Below are 17,669 nucleotides of genomic sequence, written 5' to 3'. Positions count from 1 at the left end.
TTGCTGCCGACATTTTTAAATGCCGGTCACGGCCTTTGGGCACTTCTTCTCACAATTGAGAATACTGCGACTGATTGCTTGGCGACCTACCCGCGGGCCGTGACCCTGAGTTTGAAAATGACTGATATGTGTTGTGTAGATATGAAATTTAGTATGTGTTGTATTGGAGTAAATGAATATTTTTTAAATGGAGATTGTGTTGAAGAATTTAATTAATGCAAGATTTGAACATATGGTTTGCTGTAAAATGCTATCATAAAACCAATAATTAAATAGTTTGTTTTGTTTTGCAGGTTAGCTACGGGACCTCCAGATTTAAAATGCTGCCTGTTACATCAAAAACTTCAGGTAAGATTGAAAATGTCACCATTAACTTTTATGAAGTAGTCCTTTCAAATATTATTCTTCAACATGCTTTCAGTTGAATTGACTTCTGGCAGTCGTGGGTTTTCATTTCACCTTGCACATTAGCATCGGGACTATATCCTCTCCTACCTCGTGTTGGATTATTCCCCAGTGAAATATCAATTGAAGTGTTAATTTCTCACTGAAAGAGAGCCTCAGCAAGAAATGGCTCTATCTTGGCTTTCAACTAGTAAGACAGTTTGAGGAATTAACAGCATTTAAGACAAGCCTAAATATAAATTAAATAGGAAGAGTGAGTACAAGACAAACATAAATGATCAGGATTAAACAGATTAGTAGAACAGGTGCAAAAAGATGGTGAAAAGTGAGAGGAAATATTCTTTAAAAATCAGTTAAACTATACAGCAATGCACATAGCGTCTGCTATAAAATTGGGGAATGCCTCTATGGAAAAATTGTTGAAGGATCTCTCACTTTGTAATAATGGGGAATCTGAAATTATTTTTTCCCATATTTATATCTGTGTCTAAATATACTTGTTACTTTTTTTAAAGAAAGGGAACCTGACAATGTTAGAAAACCAGATCCCTTTAAGAGTAAATCAGAACAAACTTCAGATTGAGTTGAGAGCAGGTGATGCACATTGAAGCCTTTACTTAAGAGCTAGGTTTTGCTCAAGTGGGAGTGTTTTCTGGACAGGGAGGGGATCCAGAAGGGAAGAGTGGAAACTGATATTTGTCTAATGGAGAGAGAGACCTATGATCATTTGTGAATTGTGGCTAATTACCATACATTTTCTAAAAGAGAAAACCGGAAAATACCTAGAAATCAAAAATAGAATAGTAAATAGTGTAGGCTTTTTTAGGTTTAATTTGCAATGATTTGACATGGACCCATATAGGTGATGGTGATTCAATTTTATTCCATATAGGTAAAACTTTTAGGATTTGAGTAGTAGTTTTCTGAGTTCTTATATACAGAATTGTGCCCTGGGTTGGCATTGTTTTTTCCCTTTGGTCAGCCTCCTGGATGTCTTCTGTATTTACCTGATGTTTTCTGCACGGATTGTCTGTTAATACCCCTTAAAACTAAACAATATTGTAAGTCAAAAGCCAGTGAACCTTATCACGCGCAATCAGTGGCTTTTACCTAAATCCCCATTATCTAATTTAAAGCGATATCACACACACAATGACCCTTCCTGCTCAGGTTTCAATCTTCTGATTAGAATAGGGTAGAAATGGGATCCCAGTAATCAGTGCTGGGACTACAGTTTATATTAACAATTTATATTAACAATTTAAACTTTGGACAATTTTGAGATTTGCAGATGACAGCAAATATTTTGGGGGTGGTGTGGATAGTCAGTACTGGGGAGGACTCCAACAAATCACACAAAGATATTAATAAAATTGCAGAACGGACATATGATTGGCAAATGAATGATATTTTGTTAAGAAAAATAAGTAGGTCACATATTACTTGGGAATGGAATCTAAATGTGATGGAGGAATAAAAGAATTTTGGAGTAAAAGTACATAAATCAGTAAAAGTAGCGATTTAAAAAATAAAATTAATAATTGGGTTTATTTCCAGAGAGATAGAATAGAAAAGTAGACAAGTCATGCTGAACCTCTATCGAACCTTGGTGAGACCATACTTGGGAATATAATTCTGGTTAGTGTCGGAGAGGGCAAGGTGTCAGAGATTTACCGAGAGATGAGGGAAGAGGGGGAGGAGTCGGTGGGCGAACTAAAAGGAAAGTGGGAAGAAGAACTAGGGGAGGAGATAGAGGAGGGTATGTGGGCTGATGCCCTAAGCAGGGTAAATTCCTCTTCCTCATGCGCCAGGCTTAGCCTGATTCAATTTAAGGTGCTACATAGAGCACACATAACGGGAGCAAGATTGAGCAGGTTCTTTGGAGTGGAGGACAAATGTGGGAGGTGTGGCGGGAGCCCGGCAAACCACGCACATATGTTTTGGGCATGCCCGGCACTGGAAGGGTATTGGAAGGGAGTGACGGGAGTGATTTCGCGGGTGGTGAAGGCCCGGGTCAAACCAGGCTGGGGGTTAGCTCTATTTGGAGTTGCGGAAGAGCCGGGAGTGCAGGAGGCGAAAGAGGCCGACGTTGTGGCCTTTGCGTCCCTAGTAGCCCGGCGCAGGATCCTACTCATGTGGAAGGAGGCGAAACCCCCCGGACTGGAGGCCTGGGTAAATGATATGGCGGGGTTCATTAAACTGGAGCAGATAAAGTTTGCCCTGAGAGGATCGGCTCAAGGGTTCACCAGGCGGTGGCAGTCATTTCTCGACTACCTAGGGGAACGTTAGAGGGAAGACAGATGACCAGCAGCAGCAACCCAGGGGGAGGGGGGGGGGGGGGGGGGGAGGGGGGGTTTAGTTTAGGTCAAAGATAAAGGGGTTTTGTTACTTGTGTATTGTTTAAAATTTCTGTATTGTTATTGTTGCGTTTGCTTTGTAAGAGGGGAAAAATTGTTGTTTGGGAAAAAATTTTCAATAAAACATTTATAAAAAAAAAATAATTCTGGTTAGCGTTTTATAAAAATATAGAGACATTGACGAAGATGCAAAAATAATTTACAAAGCTGATGCAACAAATACTAGTGGGAAAATGGGAGTTAGAACATAGAACATTACAGCGCAGTACAGGCCCTTCGGCCCTCGATGTTGCGCCGACCTGTGAGTTGGGTCTCTTTTCTCTTGAAAACAAATAGCAGGGAAGTGACCGAATAGAGGTCTTAAAGGATTTGATAGAGTAGACAGAGGGAATGTTTCCATTTGTGAAACACAAGATATCATCACTACAGGATAGTCACCAGCAAATTGAACAGGGAATTCACAAGAAATGCATTTACCCAGAGAATGGTGAGAATGTGAAATATGATACTACACAGAATGGTTGAAAGGAATAGTAAAGATGCATTTAGGGGTAACTAAATAAGGGAATATGGTAGAGGGTTGCAAAGATAGATTTAGATGACGAAAAACAAACCGAGCCTTGAGTGGAACATAAGCATGAATAATAAAAGCAAAATACTGCTGGAAATCTGAAATAAAAACAGAAAATGCTTGATAAACCCAGCTGATCTGGCAGCATCTGCGGAGAGAGAAATACAGTTAAAGTTTTGAGTATATATGACCTTTTGTGGTAGTCACCACTGATGTATATATTAGGTGCTTTGTGGTAAGGCCCTGTACTACAGGTACGGGGGCAGTTCCCTGCCTGCTGGCTACGCCCAGTAGGCGGAGTATAAATATGTGTGCTCCTCGTACAGCAGCCATTTCGCCGCTGCTGTAGGAGGCCACACATCTTAGCGTAATAAAGCCTCAATTGCATCCAACTCTCGTCTTTGTGTAATTGATCGTGCATCAATTTATTACACTAAAGTTTTCAGAAGATGGACCTCCGCATCAAGCCGGATCGCCTGCAGCTGGATCCGCAGTCAGGCAACGCCAAAAGGGACTTTGAACATTGGCTAGCCTGTTTCGAAGCTTACATCAGGTCTGCACCAGACCCAATTCCGGAAGCTCAGAAGATTCCGATCCTCTACACGCGGCTGAGCTCCAACGTCTTTCCACTTATCCAGGATGCGCCGACCTACGAAGACGCCATGCGCTACTGAAGGAAAACTACGCTCAGCGGACTAACACGCTCTATGCCAGACACATCCTCTCCACTTGTAGTCAACTTTCTGGTGAGTCAGTGGAAGATTTCTGGCGTGCTCGAATTCCCCGAGTTAGTGACTGTGACTGTCAGGCCGTCACAACCACGGAACACTCGAACTTGCTCACGAGAGACGCTTTTGTTACGGGGATAGGGTCGGATTACATCCGCCAGCGCCTCTTAGAAGGGGCCACGCTGTACCCCGCAGCAACCAAAACGTTAGCGCTTTCGCTGACGTTCGCTTCGCGCAACATCCAGGCCTATACCCCCGGCCGTGTATCCCACCCCTCCTACGCATCGTGGACTCCGCAAACGGCCACCCCATCGGGGACCCCACTCAGCCAACCCCACGCCTGTGCCGCGCGGCAGCCAACCAACCCCGGCTGCCCCAAATGTTACTTCTGTGGGCAGCCAAAACACCCCCGACAACGCTGCCCGGCCCGGAGCGCCCTTTGCAAGGCCTGCGGCAAGAAGGGACACTTCGCTGCGGTGTGCCAGGCCTGCTATTGTTCCAACCCCCCCACGTACGGCCAGTGAGCGCCGTCATCTTCCCCTCCCCGGACCACGTGCGGCCCGTGGGCGCCGCCATCTTGTTTGACCCCCACCACGTGCAGCCCTTGGGCGCCGCCATCTTGTTTGACCCCCACCATGTGCGGTCCGTGGGCGCCGCCATCTTGTCCTCCCCAGGATCATCAGGCGCCGCCATCTTGTTTCCCCCACAACACGTGCGGCCCGTGGGCGCCGCCATTGTACCAGGACCCATGCCCCCCAGGCACCCCATCGTCTGCCACCATCTCGCCTCGGTCACAATTGACCAGTCCTGCCCACGCAACCTAGCAACAGCCTCTACCAGCGTGAAAATCGATGGGCATGAGATCTCCTGCCTGCTGGACTCCGGGAGCACCAAGAGCTTCATCCATCCCAATACGGTAAGGCGCTGCTCCCTCGAGGTATACCCCGCCAACCAGAGAATCTCCCTGGCCTCCGGGTCCCACTCCGTGGTGATCCGGGGGTACTGCATAGCCACTCTCACTGTCCAGGACGTGGAGTTCAGCGGCTTCCGCCTCTATGTCCTCCCCAACCTCTGCGCTGCCTTGTAACTCGGCCTGGACTTCCAGTGCAACCACCAGAGCCTAACATTGAAATTCAGCGGGCCCCTACCACCCCTTACTGTGTGCGGCCTCACGACCCTAAAGGTCGACCCACCTTCCCTATTTGCAAACTTAACCCCAGATTGCAAATCCGTCGCCACCAGGAGCAGACGGTACAGTGCCCAGGACAGGACCTTCATCAGGTCCGAAGTCCAGCGACTGCTTCGGGAAGGCATCATCAAGGCCAGCAACAGCCCCTGGAGAGCCCAAGTGGTAATTGTCAAAACTGGGGAGAAACACAGAATGGTCGTGGACTACAGTCAGACCATCAATAGGTACACGCAGCTCGACGCGTACCCCCTCCCAGGCATATCTGATTTGGTCAATCAGATTGCACAGTACCGGGTCTTCTCAACTGTCGACCTAAAATCCGCCTACATCAGCTCCCCATCCGTAAGGCGGACCGCCCATACACTGCCTTCGAGGCAGATGGCCGCCTTTACCACTTTCTTCAGGTTCCCTTTGGCGTCACCAACGGGATCTCGGTTTTCCAATGGGAAAACCTAACTTATAACAAGGAGAAGTGCGTGTTCAGCACAAACTGCTTAGCCATCCCGGCTATGTGGTCCAGAACGGAGTGCTAGGGCCCGACCCCGACTGCATACGCCCCCTCATGGAACTCCCCCTCCCCCACTGCCCCAAAGCCCTCACGAACCCTTTATGCCTCCGAAATTCGGCATTCCTCCGTCGAAAAAGACGCCCAAACCATCGTTGACCTGTGCGGCATTGGAGGCATTACCTGGCCGGCAGGAGATTCACTCTCCTCACTGACCAACGGTCGGTAGCCTTCATGTTTAACAACACACAGAGGGGCAAGATCAAGAACGATAAAATCTTGAGGTGGAGAATCGAGCTCTCCACCTACAACTACGAGATTTTGTATCGCCCCGGTAAGCTCAACGAGCCCCCCGAGGTACATGTGCCAACGCACAGGTGGACCGACTCTGCACGACAACCTTTGTCACCCGGGAGTCACATGTTTGTACCACTTCATCAAGACCCGCAATCTCCCCTACTCCGTCAAGGAAGTCAGGGCAATCACCAGAGACTGCCACGTCTGCGCGGAGTGCAAACCGCACTTCTACCAGCCAGACCATGCGTGCCTGGTGAAGGCCTCCCGCCCCTTTGAATGCCTCAGCATGGACTTCAAAGGGCCCCTCCCCTCCACCGACCATAACACGTACTTCCTCAGTGTGTTCGATGAATATTCCAGATTCCTCTTCGCCATCCCATGCCCCGACATGACGTCTGCCACCGTCATCAAAGCCCTCAACACCATCTTCGCTCTATTCGGCTTCCCCGCCTACGTCCACAGCGACAGGGGATCCTCATTCATAAGCAATGAGCTGCGTCAGTTCCTGCTCTACAAGGGTATCGCCTCGAGCAGGACGACCAGCTATAACCCCTGAGGAAACGGGCAGGTGGAGAGGGAGAATGGGACGGTCTGGAGGGCAGTCCAGTTGGCCCTATGGTCCAGAAATCTCCCGGCCTCCCGCTGGCAGGAGGTCCTCCCCGACGCACTGCACTCCATTCGGTCGCTCCTATGCACTGCGACTAATGACACACCCCATGAACGTCTCTTTGCCTTCCCCAGGAAGTCCACTGTCGCTGCCGACTTGGCTCGCAGTTCCAGGACCCGTACTCCGTAAGCATGTACGACTCCACAAGGTGGACCCGTTGGTTGAGAGGGTACAGGTACTCCACGCCAACCCACAGTACGCCTACGTAACGTACCCCGACGGCCACCAAGATGCTGTCTCCCTCAGGGACCTGGCACCAGCTGGTTCCACACACATCCCTCCGGCCCGGCGCCACCCTCCCCTCCCCTGGCGCACCCAGCCGCAACCCCGCCCCACCCAGCCGCAACCCCCGCCCCAGGACAATCCGTCCTCCCCCTGCCCACGCCCGAGGATGAAGAGGATTTCGGCACGCTCCCGGAATCACCGAAGACCAGGCCGACACCGGAATCGCCGCCATCACTGCGGCGCTCCCAACGGCAGATCAAGGCTCCGGACCGACTGAACCTGTAACTTGGTCGGGACTCTTTTTAAAAAAAAAAAAAAATCCTTCTGTATAACTCTCCTCCACCCCCACTAGACTCAATTTTTTTTTCCTATACTTTAAAACATCTACTTGCATATCGTTCTCCACCACCCCCGCCGGACTCAATTTTAACAGGGGGTGAATGTGGTATTCACCACTTATGTATATATTAGGTGCTTTGTGGTAAGGCCCTGTACTACAGGTACGGGGGTAGTTCCCTGCCTGCTGGCTCCGCCCAGTAGGTGGAGTATAAATATGTGTGCTCCTCGTACAGCAGCCATTTCGCCAGCTGACATCTTAGTGTAATAAAGCCTCGATTGCATCCAACTCTCGGCTTTGTGTAATTGATCATGCATCACCTTTCTGCAAAAAGAGATGTAGAACTGTAATGAATTATATAGTTGGAGGAGGTGGGGCAAAATTGAAGAATAGAGGTAGGTCAGAACAAAGACAGACATGCGCACAGCGCTGTTTTCAAAGGTAGCATCACATTGGAACAGATGTGGTAGAGGCAGAAAAAGTGGGAGAATGGGATGCAGTCTTTATAAGGAATGGGTACGAGGGGCGATAGGCAAGGTAGTTGTGGGAGTTTGATTTGATTTATTATTGTCACATGTATTAGTATACAGTGAAAAGTATTGTTTCTTTCATGCTATACAGACAACGCATAAGACAAAGGGCTATGTTAATGGTGCAGTCACCTAGTCTATGTTTAGTGTAGAGGAGACTGCATTGGGAATGAGGAATACACTGGACCAAACTGAAGGAGATGCAAGTGAAATGCTGCATCATTTGAAAGGAGTGTTTGGGTCTCTGGACAGAGGACGATGGTGATAAATGTGTTGCAACTTCTGTGATTGCATGAGAAGGTGCCATCAGAAGGGGATGGAGAAGTGGATCAGGGTGTCATGGAGGGAGTGGTCCCTGTGGAACTCTGACAAAGAAGGATGAGTTGAAGATGTGTTTAGTGGTGACATCATGCTCGAGTTGTTAGAAATGGTGAAGGATGATACTTTGAATGTGGAGATTGGTGGGATGAAAAGAGAGGACAAGAGGGACTCTGGGAGGGAGGGGTAGAGGTGAGGGCAAAGGTGCAGGAGATGGGACTGACATGGTTGAGTGCCTTGTTAATCACCATGTGCGCGCATGGGTGGGTGAGTGGGAGATGTAGAGAAAGACAGACATGCGCAAAGCGCTGTTTTCAAAGATAGCATCACATTGGAACAGATGTAGTAGAGGCAGAAAAACTGGGAGAATGGGATGCAGTCTTTTTCGGGAATGGGTATGAGGAGCTATAGGCAAGGTAGCTGTGGGAGTTTGATTTGATTTATTATTGTCACATGTATTAGTATACAGTGAAAAGTATTGTTTCTTGCATGCTATACAGACCGCATATCGTACATTGGAAAAGAAGGAGAGACTGCAGAATATAATGTTACAAACATAGCTAGGGTGTAGAGAAAAGATCGACTTAATACGAGGTAGGTCCATTCAAAAGACTGATGGCAGCAGGGAAGAAGCTGTTCTTGAGTCGGTTGGTATGTGACCTCAAACTTTTGTACCTTTTTCCTGACTGAAGAAGGTGGAAGAGAGTATGTCCGGGGTGCGTGGGGTCCTTAATTATGCTGGCTGCCTTTCCGAGGCAGTGGGAATTGTGGACAGAGTCAACAGATGGGAGGCTGGTTGCGTGATGGATTGGGCTACATTCACGACCTTCTGTAGTTTCCTGCGGTCTTGGACAGAGCAGGATCCATACCAAGCTGAGTTGGTAGGTTTATAATGAATATTGGTGGTCAGTCTATCGCCAGAAATGGAGACCGAGAGGTCAAGGATTGGAAGTGAAATGTCACAGCTAAACCCAATGTTGGAAGCAAAATGATCAATTTTTCTAGGTCCAGATGAGAGCATGAGGTGGCTCCGATATTGTCATTGACGTAACTGAGGAAGAGTTGTGGGAGAGGGCCTGAGTAAGACTGGAACAAGGAATGCTCCACATACCCTGCAAAAAGACCAGCATTGCTGGGGCCCATGCAGGTACCCATAGCCATATTTCTATTTGCAGGAAGTGAGACAAGTTAAAGGAGGAATTGTTGCGTGAGAACCAAATTCAGCCAGGTGGAGGAGAATACTGACAGATGGGGATTGTTCGGGCGTCTGCTTGAGGAAGAAGTGGAGAACCCTGAGACCGTCCTGGTAAGGGGGTAGAGGTGCGTCCATAGTGAAGAGGAAGTGGTGAGGGCCAAAACGAACATGGACTTGTTGGACCAAATGGTCTGTTTATATGCTGTATATTCTATGTAATTTTATCTTGTCTAGCCCAGCATTCAACTTTGATTAATGTATTAAACAGTGTTGTCTGTAATACTCATTGTTATAAAGTTTGATATGCTTTTGTAGAACAGAATATCATTGAATCTTGAATATTTAGAGAGATGGGTGTGGGGAAGTCTCTCATTTGCTTCTCTTTGCTCAACTGGCATGATTTGAAGTCAGAACACCAGATAGTAGCACGAGTGATTCTGTAGGAATCAAAAAATTTGTTTGAAAAAGGGAAATGAGAGGTAACATAGAACATACAGTGCAGAAGGAGGCCATTCGGCCCATCGAGTCTGCACCGACCCACTTAATTTTCAAGTCATTCGGGTAAATGCAAAAGAACTTCCGGTGGCGATCGCGAATGGAGCGGCCGCAGCAAAGACGCTCCCGCACAGCCACAAAATCACGGCTTTTTTGGGGGGGTTTTCCCGGGGAATTTTCAAAAAAAAAAAATTCCTTAGGCCCCGCGAATTCGGCCCTGCCCAGGCGCCAAAGCTCCGATCCACAGAGCTGGAGAGGGGGGAAAAAAAGGAGAGACTGGCCCCGGTGAGCTGCACGTGGAGGAGGAGTGGGGATCGCTCAGAAACGGCCTGAAAGTCGGAGCACAGAGAGGATCACAAGGACAAAATAAGAATTTTTTAAAATTCAACCGTCCTTGTTCCTCTCCTGCAAATTTCTTTGAAAAAAAAAGAAAAACTTTCAAAAAAAAAAAAAAAAATCCCTTTTTATAAAAAAAATAGTTTCTAAAAGGAAGGCACACAGAAATATGCCTCCAAATAATAAATTGAGGGGACGGCGAGATGTAAGAAGGAACAGCAACGAAGGCGAAGGAAAAAAGCAGGAGCTGCGGCCGCGCAGGCAGACGACCCCACGGGGCGAGGCGGAGGTTCAGGCGAATCAGGAAGTGGAAAAGCTGGCGGGCTGAGCAGGAACAGGACGCGGCGACCCCCCCCCCCCCTGCCGCACGGGGAGGAATGGAGAAGCGTGCTGAAAACAGAAATAAACGCCATAAAGGAGAAGATAAAAACGGAAATAAACGCCATGAGGGAGGCCCTCAGGACGGAGCTCCACACAATGATGAAGGAGATGCTGGCGGAGACAACAGAAAAAATGCAGCGAACCATCAACGGCCTGGAAAGGAAGGTGGAGGTGCAGGAGAAAACTATTCAGGAGTTGGAGAGGGCCGCCTCGGACCAGAACAACAGGATGGTAACTCAGGAAACGGAGGTGAAAAGGCTGGTAACGACCCAGGGGAGCCTAAGAGGGAAAGTGGAGGACCAGGAAAATAGGTCCAAACGTCAGAATGTTAAAATAGTGGGTCTGCCAGAGGGGATGGAGGGCAGAGATCCAACAGGCTACGTCACCCAAATGCTGGGAAGAGAGAAGTTTCCAAACCCCCCAGAAATCGACAGGGCGCACAGGTCGCTCCGTGCCAGGCTCAAAGCCGGGGAGCAGCCCAGAGTGATTATCGTGAAGCTGCACAGGTTCCAAGACAGGGAAAAAATCTTAAAGTGGGCCTGGCAGACGAAAGTGAGCACGTGGGAAGTGAAGGCCATAAGGGTGTACCAGGACATGGGGGCGGACCTGGCCAAAAGAAGGGCTGAATTCAACAGGGCCAAATCAGCACTCTACAAAAGTAATATGAAATTTGGGATGTTATTCCCGGCCAAACTCTGGGTAACATTTGAGGGGAAGGAGCTGTTTTTTAACACCCCAGCGGCAGTGGAGGAGTTCGTTAGAGCAAACAAACTGGGGGAGGGACAGCCACAAGGGCCATCATGAAAGCGACAGGGATTGAAAAGAAAGGAAGAATCAGAACAAAGAGCAGCGGGCAGACCGCAAACAGAGATAATAAGATCACGAACTGTACACACGTGTTTGGTGCACAGTGCGGGACTGTGCTGACTCGTTCCCGGGCTCGTTCCACCTCTCAATGCAATGAGGGGGAGCGAAGCAAGGTGAACGAGGGTGAAAAAGGCGGACAGGAGGGCGAGACAAGGGCTAGCAAAAGGAAGGTAAAACAGGACCCGAACAGGGCAAGTGCTGGGAGGGGGGCCACCGTGCTAGCGAGGTGAGCTAACACGGGAGGGCAGGAAGAAAGGAGGGCCGCGGCGTGTTTCTCAGGGGAGAGAGAGCGCCTGGCACAAAGAGAAGGGGGGGGCAGGGCAGAAGGGAGGGAAGATCACAGGGGGGGGGGGAGGAACAGGGACTGGGGGGGGGGGGGGAAGAGTCGGGGGGAGAGCGCAGAACAAAAGAGAAGCAAAGGGAAGGGTGAGGTAGATAAGCAGCACGAACATAGGCCTCGGCAGGCATGGAGCAGGGCGAGGAACCAAGACGGTGCCACAAACAGCCACTCGGGAGGGCTTCAGGACGAAGGGAGACCCTGGAGTGCAGGGGCGCAGCCACGTGGCATACACACAGCTGGCGGCCATGGTGGGTACCCCCCTGGACAAAAGGAAACCCCGGAGCCCTGGAGCCCGAACTCATGGTGAGAGTGGTGACCGCAGCCATTTTGTACGGCCCCCTAACGAAGGGAAACCTCGGCGGGCAGGGGCGCATCCACCAGCTAAGTATGGGTGACCTCGCAGGTCCGGGGGAGTAAAAAAAAAACCACCAGGATTGTTACCTGGAACGTAAGGGGACTCAACGTTCCGGTCAAAAGATCCAGAGTCTTCACCCACCTAAGAAGCCTGAAAGCAGACATAATCTACCTACAAGAGACGCACCTGAGGGAGAAGGACCGACGGCTGGTAAGGAAAGGCTGGGTGGGACAGACATACCACTCATGCTACGGGACGAGGGCTAGGGGAGTAGCAATATTAATTAGTAAGAGGACGAGGTTTACGGAAACCAAGACCGTTACGGACCCAGGGGGAAGGTACGTCATGGTCAGCGGTGTCCTGGAAGGGGCACCGGTCGTACTGGCAAATGTGTACGCTCCCAACTGGGACGACACAGAATTCATAAAGAAGACCATGGCAGAAATCCCCGACCTTGACACACACTGACTGATCATGGGGGGAGACTTCGACTGTGTACGGGACCCACTGACCGACCGATCAAACCCCAGAAAAAGACTGGCATGGCTAGGGAACTAGGAGCATTTATGGAGCAGATGGGGGCGGTGGACCCATGGAGGTTCCTGAACCCGGGAGAGAAGGAATTTTCATACTTCTCACAAGTACACAAGGTACACACCCGTATCGACTTCTTTGCAGTGGGGAAATCGGTGCTTCCAGGGATCACGGGAACGGAGTACTCCGCGATCGTTATCTCTGGCCACGCTCCACACTATATGGATGTGAGGCTGGAGACTGGCCGTGCCCAGCGCCCCACATGGAGGCTGGACATGGACCTCCTGGCCGACAAGGCCTTCTGTCAGAAAACATCGCGGGCCATAGGCGACTACGTGAGTAACAACCAAAACGGGGAGGTCTCACCCTCCACGTTCTGGGAGGCTCTGAAGGTTGTGATTAGAGGAGAGATCATAGCCTACACGGCAAGCAGAGATGGAGAAGAGAGGGTGGCCAGGCAACAGCTGGTGGACTCCATCCTGGAAGTCGACAGAAAATACTCCGAGGCCCCGACCGTAGGGCTGCTGGCGGAGAGGAAAAAGCTGCAAATGGACTTTAACCTGCTATCCACTAGTAAAGCAGTGTACCAACTCCGTCAGACATGGGGGACCTTCTACGAACACGGAGACAAGGCTGGCCGCCTATTGGCTCACCAGCTGAGAAAGCAGGCAGCCACAAGGGAAATAGCGCAGGTAAAGGATAGCAGAGCCAGACTGGTAACAGAACCAAAGGAGGTCAATCGGGCATTTGAGACCTTCTACCAGGGACTGTACACCTCCGAGCCTCCCAACGGGAACGCGGGGATGAAACTGTTCCTCGACGGATTGGAACTACCAGTTGTGGGGGAAGACAGACGGGCGGAGCTGGAAGCACCAATAGACTTGGGAGAAATCACGGAGAGCATCAGCTTCATGCAGGTGGGGAAGGCACCGGGACCCGATGGGTTCCCGGCGGACCTCTACAAAACATTTGCACCAGTCCTAGCCCCACACCTAAGGGACATGTCCGCGGACTCACTGGCAAGGGGCACCCTGCCCCCAACGCTAGCGCAGGCCACAATTTCACTGATACCCAAAAAAGATAAAGACCTGACGGAATGCGGATCATACAGACCCATTTCACTGCTGAACGTGGATGCGAAAATACTCGCAAAGGTCCTGGCCAAAAGGCTGGAGGGCTGTGTACCAGAGGTGGTCGCAGAGGACCAAACCGGCTTTGTCAAGGGTAGGCAGCTCACAGCGAACATCAGGAGGCTGCTGAACGTAATAATGACCCCCTCTGGGGAGAGAACACCAGAGGTGATCATCTCCCAGGACGTAGAGAAGGCCTTCGACAGAGTCGAATGGAAATACCTCCGCGAGGTACTGGAACGGTTTGGGCTAGGAGCGGGGTTCACCGCCTGGGTGAGGCTCTTGTACAACGCTCCCAAAGTGAGCGTCCGAACTAACACCACCAGCTCCAAATACTTCCAGCTGCAGAGAGGAACAAGACAGGGCTGCCCCCTGTCCCCACTCTTGTTCGCGCTTGCCATCGAACCCCTGGCGATAGCCCCGCGGGACGCGAAAAGCTGGAAGGGAATCCGGAGAGGAGACCGAGAGCACAGAGTCTCACTCTATGCAGTCTCACACTTCTGCACTGTAAATTCTATGATGATTCAAGATGACCTGCTCCTCTTTGTCTCGAAGCCACAGGAGGGACTGAAGGCAATACTGCAAATACTGAAAGAGTTTGGAACTTTCTCTGGCTACAAACTTAACCTGGGCAAAAGCGAGGCATTCCCAGTGAACCCAAACAGGGGAGGGAGAGAGCTGGAGGGGCTCCCGTTCAAAACAGCTCAGAACAGATTCCGCTACCTGGGGATCCAGATAGCCAGAGACTGGACACAGATCCACAAGTGGAACCTGACCAGCCTGGTGGAGGAAGTAAGAAGAGACCTTCAAAGGTGGGGCTCGCTCCCACGCTCCCTGGCAGGGAGAGTGCAGACGATCAAGATGAACGTACTGCCAAGGCTCCTCTTCCTGTTTAGATCCATTCCGATCTTCATCCCCAAGGCCTTTTTCCAAAACGTAGACCGTCTAATCATGGCGTTTGTGTTGGGGGGGGGGGGGTGGTAAGAACCCGAGAATCCCAAAACAGACACTGCAAAGAAGGAAAATCAAAGGGGGCTTGGCCTTACCAAACCTACAATACTACCACTGGGCAGCAACAGCAGAAAGAGTGAGGGGATGGGTACAAGAACCTGACACAGATTGGGTACAAATGGAGGAGGCATCCTGTAACGGAACGACCCTCCGGGCCTGCTACAGCAGCACTCCCATCCCCCTCAACCAGATACACAACAAGCCCAGTGGTAGCACTACGCTGAGAACATGGACCCAGCTCAGACAACACATCGGGATAACTAAAATGGCCCCCATCTGCGGCAGTCACAGATTCCCCCCAGCCATGCTAGATACCACCTTCAAAAGATGGAGATGGGACGGGGGCACATTGACGGTCGGGGACTTCTACGTAGGGCACAGACTGGCGACACTAGACGAACTGATGAGGAAGTGGAGGCTAGCAAAAGGACAGGAAATGAGACACCTCCAAATAAAACACTTCCTCCACAAAGAGACAGTGGGGTACCCTGGGGCTCCAGAAAGCACACTGCTAGAGGACCTGATAGGCACAAGCAACGAGAAGGGGGGGCTATGTGGGAAAATATACGGACAGCTACTGGACAGAGCCCGGACTACACTGGACGAGATCAGACATAAATGGGAGGACGAACTGGGGACAGAGGTAGGATCGGGACTCTGGAGCGAAGCACTGTGCAGGGTGAACTCCACCTCCTCTTGCGCAAGGCGAAGTCTAATGCAGCTCAAAGTGGTGCACAGAGCGCACCTGACCAGAACCCGAATGAGCAGGTTCTTCCCGGAGGTGGAGGACAAATGTGAGCGGTTCCAGACGGTCCCGGCCAACCACACCCATATGTTTTGGGCTTGCCCCAAGCTTGCTGGGTTCTGGACAGCCTTCCAAGGCAATGTCCAAGGTTGTGGGGGTGAGGGTGAAGCCATGCCCAATAGTGGCAATCTTTGGGGTATCGGAGCAGCCAGAACTACACATCGGGAAGGGGGTTAACGCCCTTGCTTTCGCTTCCCTAATCGCACGCCGGAGAATCCTGCTCGGCTGGCGATCGGCAGCACCACCCACAGCTGCAGACTGGCTCGCTGACCTTTCGGAATTTCTCCACCTGGAGAAGATTAAGTACGCCACCCGAGGGTCAGAGGAAGGTTTCCTGGATACTTGGGGGCAGTTTGTCGGTCTGTTCCAAAACCTGTTCGAGGCCAACAACGAGGAGTAACCTAATAAGAATTTTTAAAATATATTAAAAAAAAATTTTTTAAATGTTTTTATTTTTTTATTACTAAAATAGATGAGTTACCAAAAGACTGCGCAACCCGGGGGAGAACCATAGACCGATCCAGAGGGCAATGAAAGGCACGTAGGGTCAGTTAAACGAAGGACAAACTAAACCTCTGTATAATAAAGGAAATAAGCGCAGGCGAGAAAAATGTGATGTGTATATATACAACTGTTTATAAATATGAGAAATGCCAATAGAAAGATTTATAAAAAAAAAAAAGTAAATGCAAAAGAGAAATTGTGTGGCATGTACTAAAATCCACAGTAGCTTTTTACGAACGCATTGGTGGAGCATCATGTATAGTGCTTTGGTAGGTGCAGTTTAAACTATATAGTGTATTGGAAGCTGCATTTGAGCCCTTGAACATAAGAGGGGGAGGAATGAAATGAACAGTGGTATAAACTTTTAACTTCCTGTGAAAACATTTACTTTTAATTTTAAGATGCTGAATTGTTGCATTGAGAGGAAAAAAGCAAGAGATGATGGAAGGAAACAAGCAACTGAAAATGCACTTGGTGGTTCAATGGAGCGAAAAGCGTCAAACAGTAAAGGGACACCAGAATGTTCTGATAACAAAGAGTTTGTAAAGGAAAACAAGGGGGAACCATCTCAGCAGAAATCGTGGGAATCATGGAGTGACAGTGAGGATGAGTTTTTTGAATGTTTGAGTGACACAGAAGAATTGAAAGACAGTGAAATGAAAGAAGGAACAGCAAAAGGAGAGGGGAAAGATGGAGGAAAGAAAGAGACCCAAAAGTGGAGACCAGAGGGACGTCTACATCAGCATGGCAAACTGACTCTGCTTCGCACAGGAGATCCACTTTATATTCCAGTTACACAGGTAAGAAATGTTTTGGTAACAGGTATTACTTTTCAGCATGTACTGCATTTTATAAATAAAGTACCTGACTAGGATACTTTCAAGTTATTTATATATTGAATATATTAGTTACCTTTTAAAGTAATCATTCACGTAATGAATTCAAAATATTTAATCACACTTGATGGATAAATCTGTCAGTCACCAAGAAAGCAGAAAGACTGGCATCTGATTCTTGGTCCTTGCTAAACTTGTGGATCTTGGCTGAGTTAACAGTTGGAACATTCCAGTTGGAACATTCCAGTTAGCTTTGATATTCCTGGTTAAGAAGGAAAATAACTGGGCAGGATTTCCACTCCTAATTGCTAAATGTGTGCACATACATGTGTTTTGATCCCTGTGTAGGAACGATAAACCAAAATAACTCACTTTTTGTACAAAAGACCATTTTAACATGAATCAGAACCAACAGAAATCAAACCTGGGTTAGCAGGCAAATAATACTTGGATTGGATTGGTTTATTGTCACGTGTACTGAGGCACCGTGAAGAGTATTGTTCTGCGTGAGGCTCAAACATATCATTCTGTACCTGAAAAGAAAATACATAATAGGGCAAACATAAAATACACAATGTAAATACATAGACACAGGCATCGGGTGAAGCATGGAGTGTGGTACTACTCAGTGGAGAAGCTGTGTGGAGATCAGATCAGTCCGTAAGAGGGTCGTTTAGGAGTCTGGTAAAAGCGGGGGAAGAAGCTGTTTTTGAATCCGTTAGTGTGTGTTCTCAGACTTTTGTTATCTCCT

General features: G+C 49.2%; 1 protein-coding gene across 4 annotated transcripts in view; it reads left to right on the top strand.

The window, feature by feature from the left end:
- rab3gap1 (RAB3 GTPase activating protein subunit 1) overlaps nucleotides 1-17,669 on the top strand; it is a 122,563-nt gene that overhangs the window by 64,144 nt on the left and 40,750 nt on the right. For all 4 annotated transcript variants that reach the window (XM_072472599.1, XM_072472606.1, XM_072472616.1 and 1 more), the window contains exons 16-17: nucleotides 294-348; nucleotides 16,484-16,882. In XM_072472599.1, the coding sequence (XP_072328700.1) occupies nucleotides 294-348; nucleotides 16,484-16,882 (454 nt within the window). The remainder of the gene's footprint in view (nucleotides 1-293; nucleotides 349-16,483; nucleotides 16,883-17,669) is intronic.

The sequence above is a fragment of the Scyliorhinus torazame genome, chromosome 2, assembly GCF_047496885.1.
Source record: "Scyliorhinus torazame isolate Kashiwa2021f chromosome 2, sScyTor2.1, whole genome shotgun sequence".
Lineage (NCBI taxonomy): Eukaryota > Metazoa > Chordata > Chondrichthyes > Carcharhiniformes > Scyliorhinidae > Scyliorhinus > Scyliorhinus torazame.
This window is presented reverse-complemented; position numbering and strand designations above follow the sequence as displayed.